Genomic DNA, 22,034 nt, shown 5'->3' on the forward strand with positions numbered 1-22,034 from the left:
TATTATTTCATTAAAATCTATAAGTATTTTAATGGCTTTTTCTGTTCTGGAAAGAGCGTACACTGTGTGTGTGTGTGTGTGTGTGTGTTTTGATTTTCTCTAATTTAATTTGATTTCAGTCTGCATCCTCGACTGATATTTGGTTCAAGTTCAAAAGCTAGACATATCATCTGCTTTGAAACTGTTCATGATTCAAGATTGAATGAATGTTTATGTTGACAAAGTGTTACGAGGAAGCTGTACGTCATAAATATGACTCACAAGGATCCAGACCAAAGCAGCCCATCTATTTATTAGTGCTATAACATCAACCACTGTGAAAGAGGTTGTTTCAGCCAATCACGTCACTACTACACCGCACCGTACAGTTGACGCCGTCATAAAATCTTTAAAGAAAACATACGGCTCAAAATGCTTGTTAACTTGGAACCAGCTTTTATGTAATATGTTGTAAGCCCCGGTTTTTAATGTAGCTTCCATACTGTAAAGAACCCACTGTGGAAGCACCAAATGTGCTCTGTCTGTAACATTTTAAAGGGATAGTTCGCTTACCCTCAAGTCGTTCCAAACCCTAGTGACTTTCATGGCTCTGTGAATCCCAAAAGAGATATTCTGAAAAATGTTTTTTTTTGTCGTCCATACAATGTAAGTCAGTGGGTTCCAAAGTTGTTTTCATTTTTAGATGAACTATCCCTTTAATTTGCTTAATTACGTGTTGGTGGCTCGCTTAAAATTGATTAAGTGGTTGAATCATTGTGTGAACTCATAAATGCTTTGGCAAAACTCTTTCCCACTGCCTCTAACCTATTCCTCACCCTCAACCCATTGTTGCTAAAGCCTGGAGGTGCTGGTGAGCGATGGGAAGCTGAGTCTTCTCCATCCATCTGTGTGGAGGGTCCAAGCTGGCTCTCCAACTCCCTGCGGGGTCCTCGGTTGGGGCAGGAGAGGGGAGCTAAGCGGCTCAATAGGATGAAGATAGATTACGGGGCCAAGTGCAACTCAGGAGGCCAGGATTTGTTCTGCTCCAGCAGAGGTTAAGCCTCAGTTTGGGACGTTAGGTGAGGAGCGCCCCTGCAAAGTGTCAAAATACGGCTGGGTTGAGAGGTCAATGCTGTGCGCTTTTGCTCTTTTTCTTTTCCTCTCGATTTTGTGGGATACTTTCCTTGAGAATCTACATAATCTTAATCTTTTTTTTTTGTACTGTGAGAACTTTTTAATGTCTGACTTAAAGGAATATTTCACCTAAAAATTTATTATATTTGTTCTGTTGATGTTTAGCAGAATACACAGAATACTAGGAACAACATGAGGTTGAATAAATTACTGAATTAAAATTTTTGGGTAATATATTCAGCTAGATTTATTATACTACTAGAACTGTGATCTGTTTTAAATTCGGTGTATTGCATACATTATATTGACAGTATCGAGATTCTTTAGACCTCACATATGCTCATTGAAAACAATCATAACATCCTTCTCAAAGATTCCCAAAACATTTGCTCATCGGGGTTTTGTAAATATAGCAGTATGTATGCCGTCAGCGTGCAAGTTCACATTTCCTGTGACACAGGAGGCAGAAAAGAGAATGCTTTGTGTAAACACCAATTCAGTGAACTGTGATTCCTCTGAAAGTTTATCTGCCTGCTGTCATTCAGAGGTTACAGCTTCATTTGTTTAGTTATAAAATGTAATTTGACACTCATCTATGATCACCTATGATAAATATACTATGCTATAAATATACTGAACTTAAATATATCAGTTATCATCGTTAACTAAATTTAAAACTATATAACAAAAAAATAATAAAAATAAAATAGATGCTATCTGAAATAAAATAAAGTATTGAAAAAGTAACCAGATTTTTTTCCCAAGGCAAAGGTAACTTTTTTTTAAATATGTATTTTAATTTAGTTTAACTTCTAAATGAATCTATCTATCTATCCATCTATGTGAATAAATAATAATTTTTTATATTTTTGTTATATTTACATATTATATATTTATATCTATAACTTTTATATTTTTTCAAATCAGTGAACTTTGAATGGTCATCAATGGAGTAAAATGCTTTTGGCCACAGATGGTGTAGTTACCACATCTACAAGGGGCTAACTGGGAAAACCTCGACCTCTTGGGCGGCACGATGCCCATCTTTTTGCACTTCCTGTTGGCCGGACTGTTATGTGTGGAACCTGTGCATGAAATGCACACACATTTACCCACGTACGCAATGTACACAGTAATGCATGGACCTTTCACCACCACTAGCCTTGAGAGGCATTCTGGCAACGAGCCTAGAGGCAGAACAGCTCTCAAAGCGGGTTTTAACATATACAGCACATTCAAAAGCTCCAACACGTAGACATGCTTATTCAACTTCCCTGTGTTTCTTTTAAAAGCAGGACTAATTTGGGAATAGGTTTGATCCTACGTTATCCTTCCCTTTTATGTCATCTTTCATTTCCTTAATTACTCAAACCTGCTTTTTTGTTTCCTTTTCAGAAAACAGGCACAGGCTTGTGCAAAAACATGATATATACCCTCCGTTTATACATTTACTACATGTATAGATTCCACATTGAGCATATGAGATACATTAGATAAGACTTGTCCGCAGCGTCACCCATGACAGTGACCTATTCCTTCTTTTCTCCTTCATAAGAGGAAGGAGTTAAGTTAAGTTAACGCTCTCTAGATGTTAACTTAAAAAGAAATACCACCAACTCAGCCGCCCACCTCAGTTTGGAAGATGGATGGTCCACGGCCTGATAGCCCAAACAGACCTTCCGTCGGAACACCAACAAACGCATAAAACAACAGACCCAATTTGGGGGGAAAAGGCTGAATGTGGTGGAGAACGAGGGAACTAGATGGAACAGATTCCAGTGGATTGAGCAAGGCTGAAGAAGGGAGCTAAATATAGAAAAGTTGTCCTGCTGCAGGGGGTTTCATGGAATGCAAGATGGATGAGGCTTTGCTCTCGGGACCACATCTGGCCCGCCCGAGCCCTCTGGGGTCATTTTGAAGTGGATGCCTAAGGGATTTTTTTTGTACTTTACAGCACATACTTTCTCTCTTATCCCTCTGTTTTTTTATCTTTCGCTTTGTCTTATATTATCCATTATTTTACACCCCTAAATTCTTCTGGCTTCATGTTTTTTTTTCTCTGCCTTGTAAAAAGGATATTGTGAGTACATTGTAAAGTATTTTAGAATGCTTGGAAATGTGATTCTATTTACTTTATACAGATTCCTGGTCTTATTGTCGACGATTCATCTGTGCAAGTTATTTTGAAGAAAATTAAAGTTTTTGTCTTTCACTGCGTCTGAAATCAAATACTGTATAATAGGTACTAAAGCTGCACGATTAATCGTTAAAGGATTGCAATCTCAATTCAAATACCCACGCAACTTTATTTATAAATGACAACGATTCGTCTGTTTTAACTAAACCTTTGATAGAGTCATACCGAAACATTCAAATAATTGTTCACACTGCCGCTTGTAGAGAGAGCAGTTATCATGTTTAGGTTTGAAACAGCTTCACAAACAGTCTTTTCAACTTGGCCTGCCTTAGCCTACAATTGTTCATATTATCACAGAAGTACTGGGGTAAAAGTTTATAGTTCAGATATAAACACTCATGTGTATGGTAGAGATCAAAATGGAGAAAATCATCTTTTGAAAGTAATTTTCGTTTCAAAATGGCGCTTCAAATAACGTATGTTGGTTACAATGTTGAATACATTGTTTCACCACTAGGTGAACTCTTGAACTCTTAAAAATGTATTCGCCATTGAATCATTCATTCAAGAGACTCGTTCAAAAACGCTGATTCATTTCTGTAATGGAACTAGTGAAGTATTTATCATTCATTCAAACAATTTAAAAAAAAATAATTCATTCAAATTAATTAAAAAATTTTGAATAGAATGAGGTAATTAATATTTTGTCACAGCCTCTAGTAAATTACATGTTATTTTGCTTAGATTAGATACATGGGAAAATCATGATTCTCAATTTATTCAGAATTGTGCAGCTCTACATTTGCTTTGAAACTTGCTTTGCATCCATTAAAAAATGTCTATGTATATAGTGTGAATGTATTTCGGATGTACTACATCATGCCATGTTGTCATTATCATGTGACCTTTGGCAGTTGTGTAGCTTCACTGCAATTCACAAATACTCTCTGTGGCATCATGGGATAGTAAAGTGTCCACCAGATGCACACTTAAGAATCTCAGCAGATGTAGTAGGTCATCCGGGTACATTTCGCCTGCTGTTTTATGTATTCAGATGACTCGCATACGACTGCTCGATCTTGCAGGTTTGCATTGCACAACATCAGAAAGATCAGGCCCTTTCTAACGGAGCATGCTGCACAACTTCTTGTCCAGGCCCTTGTCATTTCTAGGCTGGACTACTGCAATGCTCTTCTGGATGGACTTCCATCATGCACAATCAAACCTCTACAAATGATTCGGAATGCAGCGGCACGACTGGTCTTCAACGAGCCCAAAAGAGCCCATGTTACACCTCTCTTTATCTCCCTGCACTGGCTACCGGTCGCGGCTCGCATCAAGTTCAAGACACTGATGCTTGCATATAGAACAGCCACAGGCTCAGCACCCGCCTACTACCACTCAGTACTACGAATCTACATCCCCTTCAGAAGTCTGAGATCCGCTAGTGAGTGACGCCTCGTGGTACCGTCACAGAGAGGCTCAAAATCACTTTCCAGAACATTCTCTTTCACCATTCCTGGCTGGTGGAATGATCTTCCCACCCCTATCAGGAATTCTGAATCCCTGACAATTTTCAAGCGACAGCTGAAAACTCATCTCTTTCGATGCTACTTGACTTCATCCTAAATTTAAAAATCTTTATTTATTCCTTCCCTTTCTAGCTTGTAATTATTTGAACAATGCCTAAAACTCGGTATTACAAGCACTTCCTGTGTCTGTTTGCCTCTTTAAGAAGGATCGCTTTATGTATCCCCCAATTGTGAGTCGCTTTGGATAAAAGCGTCTGCAAAATGACTAAATGTAAATATACTATATTGTATGGAATTAGGCCTATTTTGTATGTAGGGTTTGTAATTTTTATCTCTTCCTCTAAAATACATTTTCTTTTTAGTTGTTGGCACCGCTTAATTACTTGATTAATGTGCCGTTTCTCTCTGAAATAACTGTTGGTAGTAAAATGGGTTGCACCATTGCATATTGGCTTTAAAGGGATAGTTCACCCAAAATGAACATTTTATCAACATTACCCTCATGCTGTTCCAAACCTGTATGAGTTTCCTTCTTATGTGGAACATAAGATATTTTGAGGAATGCTGGTAATCAAACAGTTGATGGTCCCATTGACTTCCATAGTATTTTTTTCCCTACTATGGAAGTCAATGGGGACCAACAACTGTTTCGTTCTTCAAAATATCTTCTTTTGTGTTCAACATAAGACAGAAACTTATACAGGTTTGGAACAACATGAGGCAATGAGGTAAATGTTGACAAAATTTTCACATTTGGGTGAACTATTCCTTTCAATGAGTCAGTTTAGGCCAGTCCGGTATCAGTTTCACATGGAACATGTGTGTAATACCAAACATATATTCGAGTGCGATGAATATTATGATAGACGTTAGTCATGCATGCCAAATAAAACCGCTAAAAATGAATTGTAGGGGAATCCCAGACATACAAAAATACGTCTTGAACTTCAGGAGCTGTGTTATATAGCATGATCCAAAATCTCCAACAGCTCATAATTCAGATTCAGCCCAAATAATGTTTTTGTATCTTTATGCATTGCCTCTGGAAATTATGGCATCTGTTTTTCTTTTGCTGCGTTAGGATCTTGTATCTCATTCTGAGTCAATGCAGTGTAACCTGCGCAGTTAGTTTTCCTCAGTTTCCCCTCAGGCATTATTATTTTTCATCTGCCTATCTATCCATTATTTCTGACTGAGAATGAGTATACTTGTAATCCTGTCAGCCTTCATCATTCACACAGAGGAATCCTACAATTCCAAGAAAATGACACATATCCCAGGAAGGCGCTCATTATTATATAGACCACATGTGTCAAAACATCATCCCCCTTCTTTCATTGTTTTTTCAGTTGATCTATTTTCTCATATTTGATATAGTGTTCTGTTAGCATTCGGTTTCTTTACTTGAAGATCTTGGATTTGATTTTGTCCTTCATTTTGCTATCTGGTTGATTGACTGATGTGTGGATATGTCAGTTTTGTATCTTTTCGTCCCGATCTGTTTTTGTAAGGTGGCTCTTCCTAAAGCTAGTCATCATTCACTGACGCATAATTGCATGTCATGTAACCGTCATTTGTGTCAGTGACAATTACCACTTTGAAACACAGCAGGACTTTACTCGTGCTCATGCTCTTTCTTCCTAGAATTCACAGTAATCCTTTGCAAACCTGTTTTGAAAGGCGACATTCCAGTAAGTGGCCCGCTAGTCTTGTCAAAAATAACATGTAATATACATACCAAGAAATGGTCTCCCTTTACAGTTTTTCACGCTCTGCTTAAGCTGTTTTATGAGGGTAACACCCTCAGTTGTACCTTGCATTTGAACACCATAACTCTTTGAGATGTGCGGTTAAAATTCAACCCCTCACTGCAAAATCTCACAGCCTATAAGCAACCATGACATCATCCATCATTTCTCCTCTTTCCGCTGTGTTTTTCAGACCCAGATCTAATTAAACGGAGGCAGAGGGCCTCAGTGTACATTTACAGCTGAGGGAATACTTGAACAATGATCAACAGGCACTTCAAACAGCTTTAGCAGTCTTAATGTGTTGAATTACACTAAAATTACTTGTGTTTTGTTGGTTGCTGTGATTCAAGACAACACATCTGCTTCCTTTCCATGTAAAATGCCCTTAACCTTTTGAGACCCAACAAAACATATTTTTTTACATCATTGTTGTGTTTAGTAGACATCTGCTGCTTCTGCTACTGAAATTAGCCATGCATCTGGGTCTGCTCACTCAGACAAGGCGGGAAAAAATTGAGTAATTTTGCATCAGTCTTAAAAGTTTGCAGTACCAGATTGAGTCACAGAGTCTTCTTTTAGTGCAAGGTTCTGTTTTCAACTTCATACATTTTGTGGAAACATTGTTATGTATCTTTAGTTTTTAACTATATACAATATAGTACAAATGTATAATGTGCAGTTATAATAATTGAATTATTTTATAGTGTGATATTATATATATTTTTTCATAGTGTTGTAGGTTATTAATATTTATGTTGATGTGTGTGTGTGTGTGTGTGTGTGTGTGTGTGTGCGTCACAGACACACACACACACACACACACACACACACACACACATGCTGAATGTTCTGATATAAATCACATATATTTATAGTAATATAAATTAAATGGTTATTATGAATGTGTAACATATGGGTTTCTATGGACAAAATGATTTATATAATAATAATAATTATAATAATAATAATAAAAAAATTATATTCATTAAATTCATTATTCATAATATAATTTCTGTTTCATTTATATTATAAATAGAATAACAAAGACATTAACAAAACATTTAGCAATTTAGCTTGACAATTTTAATTATAAAAGGTATCATTAATTATGTAGTTTTATTTTTAATTGTTTTTATATTTTTATTGTTAGGTTATTTTATGTCATATATTAATATTATTTTATTGGCCGCACCCACAAACATTTGATATCACAGTAAAGTCCTCAAGACCTAAGACACTGAGTACGGTCTCAGAAATACACACACACACACACACAATTTCATAGCCCTGTTCCGCATGTACATACTATTTACTTATTATATTAATTGCAATAACTGGGTAATAACTAGATAACTTTACCCATGTAGTTACCTTATATTACCCAGTACTTTCTTAGGTAAGTACACGTAGGTGTACGTACTGTAAAATAAAGTACAAACCAAATCATAAATTGCTTGGTTTTAGGAAAAGTAGCATTTTTGTAAAATCAATGCATATGAGAGTACCGTGATATCTTTCACAGGGCACATGATACCTGAGTGTAGTAGCAGAAAGGTGAAACTAGAAAACAGGTCTCTTATGGATTATAGCTGGAATGTTGGACATGACCCTCTCTCTAAACAAGTAGCACATTCTCTCTTGGCTGGGCAAGAGCACTGTAAATCATAGTGACCCAGTCAATGTACCGTTCAGCAGATCCGTGGGAGGAAATTCAATGGTCAGGTGTTGATTTTATTCACTGTGGGAGAGAAGCAATACATTAGGTCCTTTGTTTTGATACTTCATGAGACCGTTTTTTGTGATATGGTTACAGTTATGAAAATATTAACTCAACCTTGATGTATGTTTTTTTTAACAGATTTCATGTTTTGTTTTTAGATGTCCATCAAGAAGAGGCATGGAGATGCAGGTGAGTACACGTTTTCCTTTATATTTCAAATTGTGCTGGCAATAAGACATGTTTGGATGTAATAGGCACAGTAATGTGAATTTATCAGACTGGGTAAATGCGTTTGACATTGTTTGCTCGATGAGGTTTAAAAGAAGCTCTTTGAATGCAATTTCTGAATGTTATAAGCCTATATAAACTTCTAGATTAAGATATTATGTCCTACATCTTTGTTGTAATCAGTTGAGACATTCGCTAATTAGACCGGCTCATTGTGGAGCCGTGTAATACTTTAACAGGGTGTATCTGGTTTTCAGTGAGAGGTTGTCTGAATTGCTGCTTAATGTAATTAAATGACTAAAGTGTACAATCGCGAGACAGCTCAAACATTCTAGTCCTCTGTGCTCAAATTGCACCCTGAGCTTGTCCCGAGATTTGCCCAGAGCGTGACTAATTCAAGGATGAAACTAGATTCTTGTTGTGTTATCCTGGACTGGAATGGGCTTTCCTTAAATTTTGACTGATGTCGCAGTTTGAAATCTCACAATCTCACATTTCTAATATATTCTCAGGCAGTGTTTTGCTGTGTGACTAACTGTACATTCAAGTTAAATAAGTTTTTTTACAAACTTTAAACTAAGTGAAAATGAAACTTTTTATGTACTGAATTTACAGGATAGTAGGAACAGCTATGTTGAGGAGAAATATGGGAAAAAACGAAGAAAGAAGGAAAGAAACAAACAAACAAAAGAGAAAGAAAGCGAAAGAAAGAAAGAAAGAAAAAGATGGAAGGATGGAATAAAGGGATGGAAAAAAGCAAGAGAAATAGGGAAGGATAGAAAGAAAGCAATGGAAAAAAGGATGGAAAGAAGGAAATAAATATGGAAGGAAGCAAAGAAAGAAATGCAGAAGGAAAGAAGGACGTGAAGAACAATGAAAGATAGAAAGACAATTGGAAAGAAAGAAACATGTAAGGAAGGGAAGAAAGAAAGAAATGCATAATAAAAGAAAGAAAAAGAACAATGGGACAAAAGTAATACAAAGGTAGGATAAAAGAAGAAGAGAATGAAGAAAGGAAAAAAGAAGAACAAAAGGAGTGTAAAAATGTGAAAGAAAGAAAAAAGAAATGTGTAAGAAAAAAGAAAAGAACAATGGGACAAAGGTAATACAAAGGAAGTATAAAAGAAGAAGAGAAGGACAGAAAAAAGAACAACAAAAGGAAAGTAAAAATATGTTAAGAATAGAAAGTATTAAAGATAGAAAGACAAAAGAAAGAAAGAAAGAAAGAAAGAATTTAGACGAAAAAAAAAGATAACAATGGGACAAAGGTAATAAGATAGAAAAAGGAAGAACAGAAGGAAGTGGAACAGATGTAAAAATAGAAAGAAATGAAGAATGGAAAAAGAAATATGGAAGCAATGGGAAAAAAGAAGAAAATATATAAACAATGAAACAAAAAGAAAGATGTAACAAAGAAAGGAAAGCAAGAAATACAGAAGAAAGGAAGGAAGGGAAGACAGAAGTAAAGAAAAGCAGAAAGAAAGCGAGTTTATAATTTGGTTTCTCCACATGATAATACATCTGTTACTCTTTCTTTTCTCAATCCATTCTCTTTTTTTTTCTCTATGGGTCTCATTAAAGGGGTCATATGATGTTGCTAAAAAAGAACAGTATTTTGTGTATTTGGTGTAATGAAATGTTTTTATGCGGTTTAAGGTTAAAAAAACACATTATTTTCCACATACTGTCTATTATTGTTTCTCCTCTATGCCCTGCCTTTCTGAAACACGTCGATTTTTACAAAGCTCATCGGTCTGAAAAGCGAGGTGTACGCTGATTGGCCAGCTATCCAGTGCATTGTGATTGGCCGAATACCTCAAGCGTGTGACGGAAATGTTACGCCCCTTACCATACTGTGATGCCTTGTCTGGTCCCGGCGCGATGAGACAAAAACATTAAAACCCATTATAAACGAGCACAACAAAACACACAGCGTCTCCACAACATGGCGTGGCGATGGCAACAATACTACAGCCAGAATAAAAGTTACGCCTTCTTTCTTCATGTATACATTTGGGCGGTGTTATGCAAATCTTCCCACACAGTGACGTAGACATGTGGGGGCGTGTTTAAACAAGGCGTTTTAGGAGGGCGTGGACGAGTCTTAACTTTTATAAAGAATATCTCTTTGGGTTTGAGACTTTAGTCTTTGCAACTTTAGGGATCTTATCTATTCACAAACAGCTTGTAACACTCCAAAGAGTAAGGAAAACTTGAAATCGCAACATATGACCCCTTTAAAGGCTGGTACAGCATGAGTGACACAGACAGGTGCTCTTCTGTTCCTCTGAGTGTCTGGAGAATGTGGGGGACGTAGAGTAGACCCTCATTTATAGCCCTATTTCTGTGTCCTGGCTTGCTGTGGGACCCAGTTAAAATTAGGAGGGCGTACCATTACGTTTGACTGAGAAGAAATATATGATTGATGTGCCTATAGGCAAATTTTGTTTTAAATCATTTTTAATCGATTTTTTTTTTCATTTGAATTAATTTAACTTTTTTTATTATAATTTTTTTATTTCATCTTTCAGCTTTTGTTTAAATGGATCTGTCCACTCTGGATGTCACCATCACTTTTATTTAATCTAACGACTAACCATGTGTCCTCAATTGGATAGCCATGCTATTATAACAATGAGGATGCTATAAAAGAAAAGCGCAGTTAAGGGCACATGTGGTGTAGTATTTCCCCCTCATATTTTACTGCAGGAGAGACGTAGAGACTGCATGATGTCACTCTGCTACAGAGCCAGATGGCCGACCAGCTCCATAACATACTACACACCTCGTTAGAGTGACAGTCTCCAGAAAGACTCGCTTACAGCCACTGGAGCATTTAATGATGACTTCTAAAATTGAAACATGCTATTTCATTCAGATCACTGTAAATGCTGTTATTTAAAGCTCTGTGCTGTGCATTTTGATTAGGGTTAAAGATCATGCCGTGGAGCAATGAGCGGTAGGTTTTGGTGGCTATAAAAATCTGTTCAGTAAATGTTTGTAACCTTTAAGAGGAAAGCTAACCTGTATTTCTTACCATTCGATTTGGTTGATACAATGCAAACAAAAATTGCATTAATAGCTTTAGGTTATCCACATAGATTTATTTATTTTTAGAGGTTGCTAGGTCACTGTTTGGGTGTCCTGCTCACATGAAGTGGACCACCATGTGTACCACCTGTTCCACTATTTTCAAGTTTATTAACTAGAAGCGAGGCTTATAATCTCTAGCTAGCATTTAGAAAAGCTTCAGTCATTTACTTACTACTTATATGTACTTTTTTAATATTTTTAAAACAATATTTACTTTTTTACTTACATATGAAGGTGTAGTGAAACAGTTTCCGAATACGTTTGGATCCACGAATTACAACTTTGTGGGCACATAACCAAGTTCCTGTCTATAATGGTCACTCTGACCCACCCATCGGGCTGAAGTATCCCTGCACCTCGTAAAAGGCCATTAGCTCTGATGCAGACCAGTGCCAGACCCCTGTGAAGAACTCAAGAACTCTGTTCACTTTTTGGATTCCTTGACTATACATAAATTGCACATCCTCCCATGCACCAAGCCCTTTCTCTCTAAAGTGTTTGATAGCTATACTCAAAGAAACAGTTTTGATCCATGTCTAGACATGGCAGTTTCGATTGAGAGGCCAGTCTTATGACCAGATGTGAATTAATAATCCATGTCTTATGCTGTATGAGGATCACCAGAGATGACATGACTTATACAGCAGATTCCTCACTTCTCATGTTTAAGAAACAGCAACAGCCAGACATATGGAAAAATACTCAACCCCTCTGACCCACTTCATTTTTTTTCAGATGTTTGTCTTTCCTCAGATATAAACAGATAGTTTGAACTCTTCTCCACATTGCTTGGAATTATGTTGTAGAAGAAAGCATACACAAATCCTTTAACCGTTTACTATGTGGAGTTAAATTCTGGAAAATTTCCCATATGCAGTTTTTTTTGTTTGCAAAAAACCAAACCCACTCTGGAATTATTTGTAAGGAGACTAGACTGTGTTCATGTTTTCTTGTGTGCGATGAAATGGCTTTAACACTTTGGAATTGGCTGTCCGTGTTTTTTCTGTCGTTCAGCGCTGTTTTAAGAAATGCATGGTCTTTTTGTTATGGTAAACATCACCTTGTCAGACCTTCCGTCTCACAAAGAGAGACATGACCGAGAGGCAGAGAAAAAGGCGACCCAGAACTGTCAGCTAGGGTCCACTGGTGCTGAAGCCAGAACCTGGACAGACAGTGCTGAACACGGAGTTCCCTCTCTCATAGAATGTCGTTTTTCTGCTCTGACAGGGAAAACCCAAAGCCATTCAACAACTGAATGAAAACAAAGAGACTTAAGGGAGTTTGAAAGCATTAATTTTCTACTCAGGACACTCTGTTCTCACATCAGCGTTAGGAAGAAGATCTCCAAATGACCACACTGAAGATGTGTAGTCTGTCTATCTATCTATCTATCTATCTATCTATCTATCTATCTATCTATCTATCTATCTATCTATCTATCCATCTATCTATCTATCTATCTTCTATCTATCTATCTATCTATCGATATCATTCTGTCGTTCTATCATTTTATTTGTTCAATCGTTTGTTCATGCATTCTTTCTTTCTTTCTTTCTTTCTTTATATCTGTCTGTTGTTTGTTTTTGAAAGCAATTTGAAAAAGGAATATTTAGCAAAACTTCAATGGAAACAGTTTTTTTGCATTTACAGGTCATCTGGCGTACATAACTCACAAAATCATTCTTTAATGTATTATCAACCTTATTTTTCAATCCAGAAGTAAGCCATTTTCTGTAAATGTGTGAGACTTTTGGTTCATTAGCTGTTTGGTTCATTAGCTGTAACAAAATGCAGTAAACAGTAAAAATGTTTGTACTACAAACCAGTGTGTTCTTAATTAAGATAATACATTAAAATAATATGGTAAGATACATCAGTAGCCTATACAGTATCAATCAGCAAAACAAGCTGTTTTGTATAGCTAAAAATAGCTGGAAGCGGATGACACCGGAAGAAACACCTAATACATGGCCATTCTCAAGTATAAGGGACTTTCCTTGACATTAATGCTTGGATAACCCTTTATTTACACTGCACATGTCTTTGGCGCATTACAGCTCCAACACGCCTGCCGGAGCTGATCGTGGCCACTCTAGTTAATGCTTGTGTTTCAGAATTTTTCTCCATGCTGCTTTGCTAAAGATACACGCCTAAAGCCCCGTTCACACAACAGCAAAGCGACACAATCCCATTCATTTCAATGGAGAGCTGGCGATTTCCGGCGACACGAGCGACAGCGGCTGTTGGCGACCGGATGGGGGCGTGTCCAGTGACATGACAAAGTTCAGAATCCTTCAACTTTATGCAAATGAAGAGCGACTTTCGGGAGCGACAGCCAATAGGAAAAAAGACGGTAGAGCTCATGTGATCGTTCTCCTCTAGATCTCCCTGTAGATAAACATACGCAATGAAAGAAAGTAGGTTCTGTTTCTCATTCATTTTTGTTTGTATGTACGGATTTAATTTAGATTTAGATTATATTTAGTCTATTGCCTCCAAAATGTTTGTACTTAGAGGCAAGAAACCTGATTCGCTGTCAAGGCAACCAGTATTGAGAACGCCCACTAGTAACCTCATAGCTAGCCCCTGGCGACAAAAGTCGCTGCTAGTGTGAACGGGGCTTAAGTCTCCTTCGATTAAAAATAATGGTTAGTGCGGTTGCTGTGATGTAAGTAAAACTACCAACATCCATCGGCATGATTTATCGCAAGAGGAAAAAATGAAATTTTATTCGCATAACATCGGTTAATGAAAATAACATCATTTAGCAATTTATTTATCGACATCGCAAAAGTTTTGTGCAAATCTGTAAAGGAAACACGGCTACTCACTAATCATTGCGTAGATTATTAGTATTTATACACACAACTTCTCATGAAAACTTTCCGCCTAATTCACAATGCATTTGCACATGAATTTGTTTTTATCCTCGTCCCTAATGTTAGTGAATTTGCAGTATTCTAAATAAGCGGCCACATGCATGAGGTTAGTCATTTGCATAAAACACGCCCAGACCATCTCCATATAAGGGCTTTACACACAACCTTTCCTTTACAGCCTTTAATTACTTTCGTCAAAGTCTAAATTCTCGTCTAAGTTTTCTTAAATTTAGAATAACAAATCATGATTTGTTCGTGAATGTTCGTTCACTGGTTTCACACACAAATTTGTGCGTATGCATGCTTAGTGAGTGAGACCCATTCTTTCTATTGTTTGTTCACCCATCTATATCAATCTATCCATCCATCCAGACTGAATTTGTCCTCAGTTGATTAGATAAAGCTGTAAAGCAATTTTGTCTCTTCAGATAAAACAAAAACCACTGCAGTTTAGAGCCAGATTTATGTTATATTAAACTGACTGCAAATCGGATTCTACTGAGAACAAAATGTCTCACAATAGGGGCCATTGCATTAAAGTAAATAGAAAGACCCCGTACAAAAATGATAAATTCAACCGTCACTGTAAGGAAATGATCAGTCGGCCTCTTTGGGTATGATGTATGCTATGTTTATATGCCTCATTGATTTTGCGTTTCTGTTTTAGTTTTATCCTGCATCAATCACATCATAATGATCAATTTCATTTCCAACTTCATTGGTTATATTGACCCTGCAAAGCTAATTTAGCTAATGCAATTTGTATTGACCGGATATGCCCAGAAGACTAAGTGCACATTAATCACCTGTAGCTCTCCCTCTGTCCCATAATTCTCAGCATTTCCATGCTACAACTTAACTTTTTCTTATGCTTTTTCTTTTTCCCGTTTCTGCTTCTTTTTCTTTCCTTTTTTATTTTTCCTTCTCCTTATTCTTTGCCTTTCTGTTCCTTAGTTTCCCTTACTTTTTCCCATACTCTCCCTTTTCCACTTAATTTTCTTCCTTTTCCTTTTTCCTCTTCCTTTCTTGTTCCTTTTCAACTTCTAAATCTGCCAGCAGTGATTACGTAAACCTCCTAGACTGCCTGTATGTGTTCCTGATGATTCTCAAGGATCTTTTCTCTAGCCAGCTGCTTTCTAGACTGGCTCTTTTTTTCTCATCCAGGGTAGCTGGCTCTTACTGGCCAGCGAGGGTGACCCCAACAGCTGCGGCTGCTCACCATGGAGTCCTGTCTGGCTGGCCTGTCTCAGTCTGTCTCTAAGGAGCCCTCTGTACTTGAAGCCCTTTCAAGACAGAATCCAGGAGAGCTATGCCTGATTTACTGTGAGATGAAAGGGAGTGAAATCCTTGAAGGAAACTGTGGTTGGTCTTTTTACAAATGATATTATATCGTAGGGTGTATATTTTCGCACACCGCTTCCACTGTTGGAACCTATTGTGCTTGAAATTAGGGTGGAACTGTAAAAACAACCCAGCACTAGAAATCATTATTATGACCTTGGTTTCCACCACAACTTTCAAAATACTCGTGTCAAAAGAAATGAGTAGCTGGCTGCAATCGCACATAGAAGCAAAACAAATAAATACTGTTAGATCATTATTTTCACTGTAAGATGGCTGAGATACCTTTGACAATAATAGTTTTATAGATTGTTGTTTTAACTAGACTAATACTTCTTGGTGGCACACAGAGGTAATGTGGTTATTTGAGTGGCAGCCAGAAGGTTTAGCTTTTCTTCTCTGTTCACAGCGTTGAGCTTGCCTAATGGGAACAGACCTCTGGAAGCGCAGTTAAAGAGACAAGAGGGAACATACAGACTCAGTATCCTTCACAAATTGCAAAAAAAAGAGAAACATTTGTGTAATTGCATTTCAGCTTCAGTAACCCAACAATCTTCCATGACACCTCCATTTGGTTACTATAACTGAAATGAGACAAACCTTCTCATTTTTCTGCAGAAAATCTGAGTGGATTTGAAGATGTGAAGATATTTTGGGTGGTTGCTATTGTGTCTCTAAAATCTTTTAGAAAACCTGGAAACATCAGGGCATTTTAAAAGTGTTGTTTCCCGGACTGGCAGTGGAAATAAAATTTAAAGAGGTTATGGTAAAGTGAATTTCTTCTAAAAAGTGATTTCCCCCCCCTTCTAAAATAGCCTATGTCTTCAGCTAGAATTTACACTTTTTAAGTGCGATTTCTGTAAAATAATTTTTAAAAATCCTTATGTAGGCATAAAAAAACTGGAAGGTCAGAAAGTCTGAACCCTGTAATCATGGCTGCGAACCCAGAATGGTTGTTAGCACATTGCTATTCTGTTGCTAAGGTGTTCTAGGTGGTTGCTAGGGTGTTCTGTGTGGTTGCATACTGGTCCATCACATCATATTGTGGTCTTTATAGTATATGACTTGTATCCTGTATTATTATCTGTGGCAATTATAAAGGTATAGTTTACCCAAAAATAAAAATTCTGTCATAACTTACCCTTATGTCGTTCCAAACCCATAAGACTTTGTTTCATTTTCCAAAGACAAATTAAGGTATTTAGAATGAAATCTGAGTCTAAATTAAATCTGTTCATCATATAAAGCAACTGTGACTCTTCAAAAGACTTGGATTAAACCGTTTAATTCCGTTTAATTCATAAACCTTTTTGTATTTTTTGAAGTTTTGGTTGCTTTGACTTTCAGTGAAGGGTCAGAAACCTCGCAGGTTTCTTTAAAAACATCTTAATTTGTGTTTCGAAGAATATCCAAAATCTTATGGGTTTGTACGGTTGACTCAGTAGTGCACAACAGAGCGAAATTGCCAGACTGATGATACACGGGGCAACTTTTTGAGCAATTTTGCCGAGCAACTTTTTTTGAACAATGTTGTTTGAGCACTTTCCCACTGAGAATGGGTAACAAATTTCTATCTGGATACATAAGATCAGTCGTGGGCCCTGTGTCTCACCTGGTTGCCCGTTGACGGCAACATTGTTAAAAAAATTGCCTCGTGTTCATCAGCCTAGTTTCGTTGTGTTGTGCTACAATTTTGTTGTGTTGTGGCTTGTTTCCGTTGTGTTTTGCTGATTTGGTTTGTGTTGTGGAGATTACGCTGTGTTGTACTCCACTAGGGCACCGTAGGTTTGACATGATGTGAGGGTGTGTAAATGAGAATTTTATATTTTTGGGTGAACTGTCCCTTTAAGACCCATTGCTTAGAAAAGCAATAGCACATCTCCACTCAGCAAGCCACACAATTTGTTGTATTATTCATGTCTGTAGCATAACCAGTGCAGGACTATTTACGTACCAAAGTTTAAAAACCTTAAGCGTGCCGTGCGCTAGTAGAAGATGCTTGTCTTAGCAAGCGCCACTAATGAATAGTTTTTCCTTTAAAAGTGTTTACTTCTGTCACTAAGCACAGTCATTCTCTTCACATGAGGATTGGTTCATGCGATTATGTTATTATGTGATTTTTTTAGCCTCCCCCTGCTCCTGCATGGCCCAAATCAATGACATCATGAGTTAAATTTACAGGCAGGTCGTCATGTGGCCTGGCAGGCTGTGCTGCCACAGGGAGAGCATGAAATAGGCTATTCCACATGTGGAAAGATGGAAAATGGCTTGTGGCTTCCTGTGGACTTCCATTGTTGGCACTGGCACTTTGGAATTCTATAATGCTGGAATTGCTTTTTGGTCTCAGTTTCGTTTATAGGTTTATAAATACGTTGATTGTTTTTGTGTAAGCATTGATGAATTATTTGGTTACCTACAGCCATGCCTTTGTGTTTAAAAAGCAATTTCCATGATGTAACATTTTAATTTCTTACTGCACCATCGCAGGTTCTTGCGGTAAGGAATCTTTCTCAATAATTCCCTTATAATTTGATTAACTCATGCTTGCCAGAGTGTGATTTTCTCTCAATAGGAGCTGTCGTAGAGGGACTGAACGGCCACTAATTTGGATCAGGCCCCATTGTGCAAGACTTGTCACCTCTGCAATCCCCACCAATTACATTCAGTGCTCTGCAAATCCCAGGATGTATAAATGCTCAAGAACAATTAAAGCAGCTGGAACATATTCTTTTTTTTTTGTATGTTAAAATGAAGTAAAGGAGGCATCAATCCAATCACAAGGCTGATGGAACTGTGTGTTTGGGCAATAAATTCTTGTCCGAGTTAAAAACCTGCCTTAAATACTGTGAGGAAGAGCAATGCAGAGTAATTATCCAAGAACGGAAGCAATATTTCCATAAAAGTAAAATGTGTGATGATGTACATACACACCATTCAAAGGTTTGGGATCAGTAAGATGATTTTGAAAGAAGATTCTTATTCTCAACATGGCTGCATTTATTTGATCAGAAATACAGTAAAAACAATAATATTGTAAAATATTAATACAATTTTAAGTAAAATAACAGAGTTTTCTATTTTAATATACAGTATTGTAAAATGTGATTTATCCCTGTAATGGCAAAGCTGAATTTTTAGCATCATTACTCCAGTCTTCAGTGTCACATAATCCTTCAGAAATCATTCTAATATGCTGATTTGCTGCTCAAGAAACAATTATTATTATAAATGTTGAAAACCGTTGTGCTGCTTCATGAAGGTTGGAAACTGATGTACTATAGTGTCTTTTCTCATAATTCTTTGATGAACAAAATTTGAATAACAGTATTTATTTAAAATACTGCGCGGTAGTATATACATGTTTGCATTTGTACAGTATTTGAGCCTTACTTGCAAACTGTGACCACCCTGTCCTGTAATTTAGCAATGAAATCACTCAAAATCATACTTTTTATATCCATACACTCATAAAATATAGATGAAGTGGTCATTTTGCATATTGTTTGGCCTTTGTGGATTAGTATTAATCCATTGCAGTGTACATTCCACTTTTGGATACTTTTTGTACTATAAACAATTTTTGGCACTGTTTTGGGTTGCAACTTTGTTTAATGTAAAATTCTGAAGGCCAAATTGTAGAGCAGCATTATCCAAACACCTCTTCCTCTCCTAAGGCTTGTGCTTGTACAGTTATGCGAGACCGCGGTGTCCCCGCGGGATAGTGGGGCTTTCTTGTGGTTAAGTGCTTATTAAACAATTTGGCTGGGCAATCAAGCAGGCTATAGACAGGAGAGAATAAACAGACTTCAACTCTCAGTTGAGCTCCTGCGGTATTGTGCTGAACATTTTGCCTGGATCACCTTCTTTTTTCTTTCATGATAAAACTGTCTCATTAATTCATTGCATTGTTAGTTAACAGCTTGCTAATATTTAGGAGATTTGGCTGCCTATTGTGTTTCGCTAGTCCTAAAATCTGGCTTGCTTTACCATGAGATACCTCTCAATCTTATTTAGTTTCCTGCAAAGATGGTATGAGAAGAAGAAGAACATCTGATTTGCTTGTTTGTTGTTTTATCTTGTATTTACTTGTACAAATTGTACAAATGTCATTGGATTTATGCGATTCAAATCAGATGTTGACTGTAATCAGATTGTAACCACTTACATTGCATTCAGCCAGTAGACAGCTTGAGTCATTTCCATTAAAATGGGACTTTGCACATACAGTGTGTTCCAGTGCACAAATCACAGCCTGCGTACATGCAAATTGGGTAAGAGGGCACAGAGAGTGTGTGTGTGTGTGTGTGTTATAATCCCCTCTCTGCTGATAGAAGCCAGGTGGTGTGTGTGACTGTAAATGTTTTCCCATGGATTTTTGTGGTTGGTTGAGTCTTAGCAGATTCTGACTTGACAGCATTACATGCTTTGTCATACTGCAGTTTGAAACAATAGCATTCACAGACCCCCACTGGCCCCTTTATGACATCTGTATGTGTGCTGTGTGTGTGACTCTTTTGTGTGCTAGTATACATTAGTTTACTATGCTAAGTAGATAGAGTCATGCTCTGTTCATATAATCACAAGTGGCTGGGCCAGGCATTCCATTGCAGATCCCGCAAGAGGGGAAATGTTTAGCCCTGACCTTTGGCACGTAAGCTGAGGCACAGCAGATGACCCTCATGTTCTCCCGGGAGGTTTTTCCCATCAGATGACTCCATTAGTGAATAAAGCTCATTAACACTCACCTTGATAAAGGCCACACTCATACTTGTTTCCCACCTAGACACATGACTGGCTGCGTAACACTGTTCCCTCTGATCTCTGAAGACAACAAACAATGCACTGCTTTATGCTAATGCAAAGCTAAACTTCTTACTTTTAATAACAAATCCTCGATTCAGGTTGAATAGACTCTGATACGAATCAGTTAAGAGTTTCAGTGCATGCAGTAGTCGTTTATATGAAAGTATTCATGTCTCCATTAGACTCGCTTTTTGCCATCACCTACTTTTTCCCCATCTCAGCTTGGATCAACTTTTGACGTTACAGACAGAAAACCCGTCACAAAAAGCAATCTCCTCTCTGTTATGATGATAATGCCATGCTGAGTGCAAAATGGAAACCATAGAGGCCCATAATTAAATGAGCCGTCAGTGTTCATGGTATATCTTTCCTCAGCATGACCATTTTTTTCTAGATACCCTTTTGTCCCACACTTTAATTTACTTTTTTATATTATATTATATTATATTATATTATATTATATTGAATAATTTATATTATATTATATTATATTATACACTCTAAAAGTGCTGGGTTGTTTAAAAAAAATTAACCCAACAGCTGGGTTAGTCCTTATTTGACCCAAAGTTCGGTTGAGAGAACCCAGGTTAGTCCTTATTTGACCCAAAGTTCGGTTGAGACAACCCAGCATTCCAGCATTTTTGTATTATATTATATACATTTATATATTATATTATATACACATTATATTCACATTATATTATTATAATATTATATTATATTATTGCTTTTGTTCACAGATTGGAGTATGTGAGCAGAGTTTTGTGCTTTTTGCCTTGAGAAAGGAGTTTTATTTTAGAAGTATACCTATGTGTAAGGCATATATTGTTATTGTTGGTATTTTTATTTTGTATTTATTCGTATTTTAAAATGTAATGCATATTGTTCACAAATGCATATTTGTTGCTATATTTATATTTAAAATACACATTTCCACAAATACATTTTATATTATATATTTATGTATATTTTATATAGTTTTTTTTATTGTAGGCTATATTTATATATACATTTTTAGTGTTTTTAATATTATATATTTGTATATGCATTTTTAAACAAATAACAAATGTAGCATTTATTTATTTAGCTGGAAAAATTTAACAGAATGAGGAGGAATTCATATGGAGTGCATGATTTGAGGCTCGAAATGAAGTCCTCCAGTAGTGAGAGTGATGAATGAGAGAGAGAGAGAGAGAGTGTGTGTGTGTGTGTGTGTTTGAGAGAGAAAGAGAGAGAGAGAGTGTGTGTGTGTGTGTTTGAGAGAGAAAGAGATAGAGAGTGTGAGAGTGTGTTTTAGAGAGAAAGAGAGAGAGATAGTGTGTGTGTGTGTGTGTGTGTGTTTGAGAGAGAAAGAGATAGAGAGTGTGTGTGTGTGTTTTAGAGAGAAAGAGAGAGAGATAGTGTGTGTGTGTGTGTGTGTGTGTTTGAGAGAGAAAG

The 22,034-nt window shown here is 36.9% G+C and overlaps 1 protein-coding gene across 3 annotated transcripts in view; it reads left to right on the forward strand.

Annotated features, from left to right (window-relative positions):
• stard13b (StAR related lipid transfer domain containing 13b) overlaps positions 1-22,034 on the forward strand; it is an 89,768-nt gene that overhangs the window by 18,157 nt on the left and 49,577 nt on the right. For all 3 annotated transcript variants that reach the window (XM_016274825.1, XM_016274833.1, XM_016274840.1), the window contains one exon: positions 8,412-8,442. In XM_016274825.1, coding sequence (XP_016130311.1) covers positions 8,412-8,442 — 31 coding nt within the window. The remainder of the gene's footprint in view (positions 1-8,411; positions 8,443-22,034) is intronic.

Source organism: Sinocyclocheilus grahami, unplaced genomic scaffold, assembly GCF_001515645.1.
Source record: "Sinocyclocheilus grahami isolate Dianchi unplaced genomic scaffold, SAMN03320097.WGS_v1.1 scaffold6.1, whole genome shotgun sequence".
NCBI classification, from domain to species: Eukaryota; Metazoa; Chordata; class Actinopteri; order Cypriniformes; family Cyprinidae; genus Sinocyclocheilus; species Sinocyclocheilus grahami.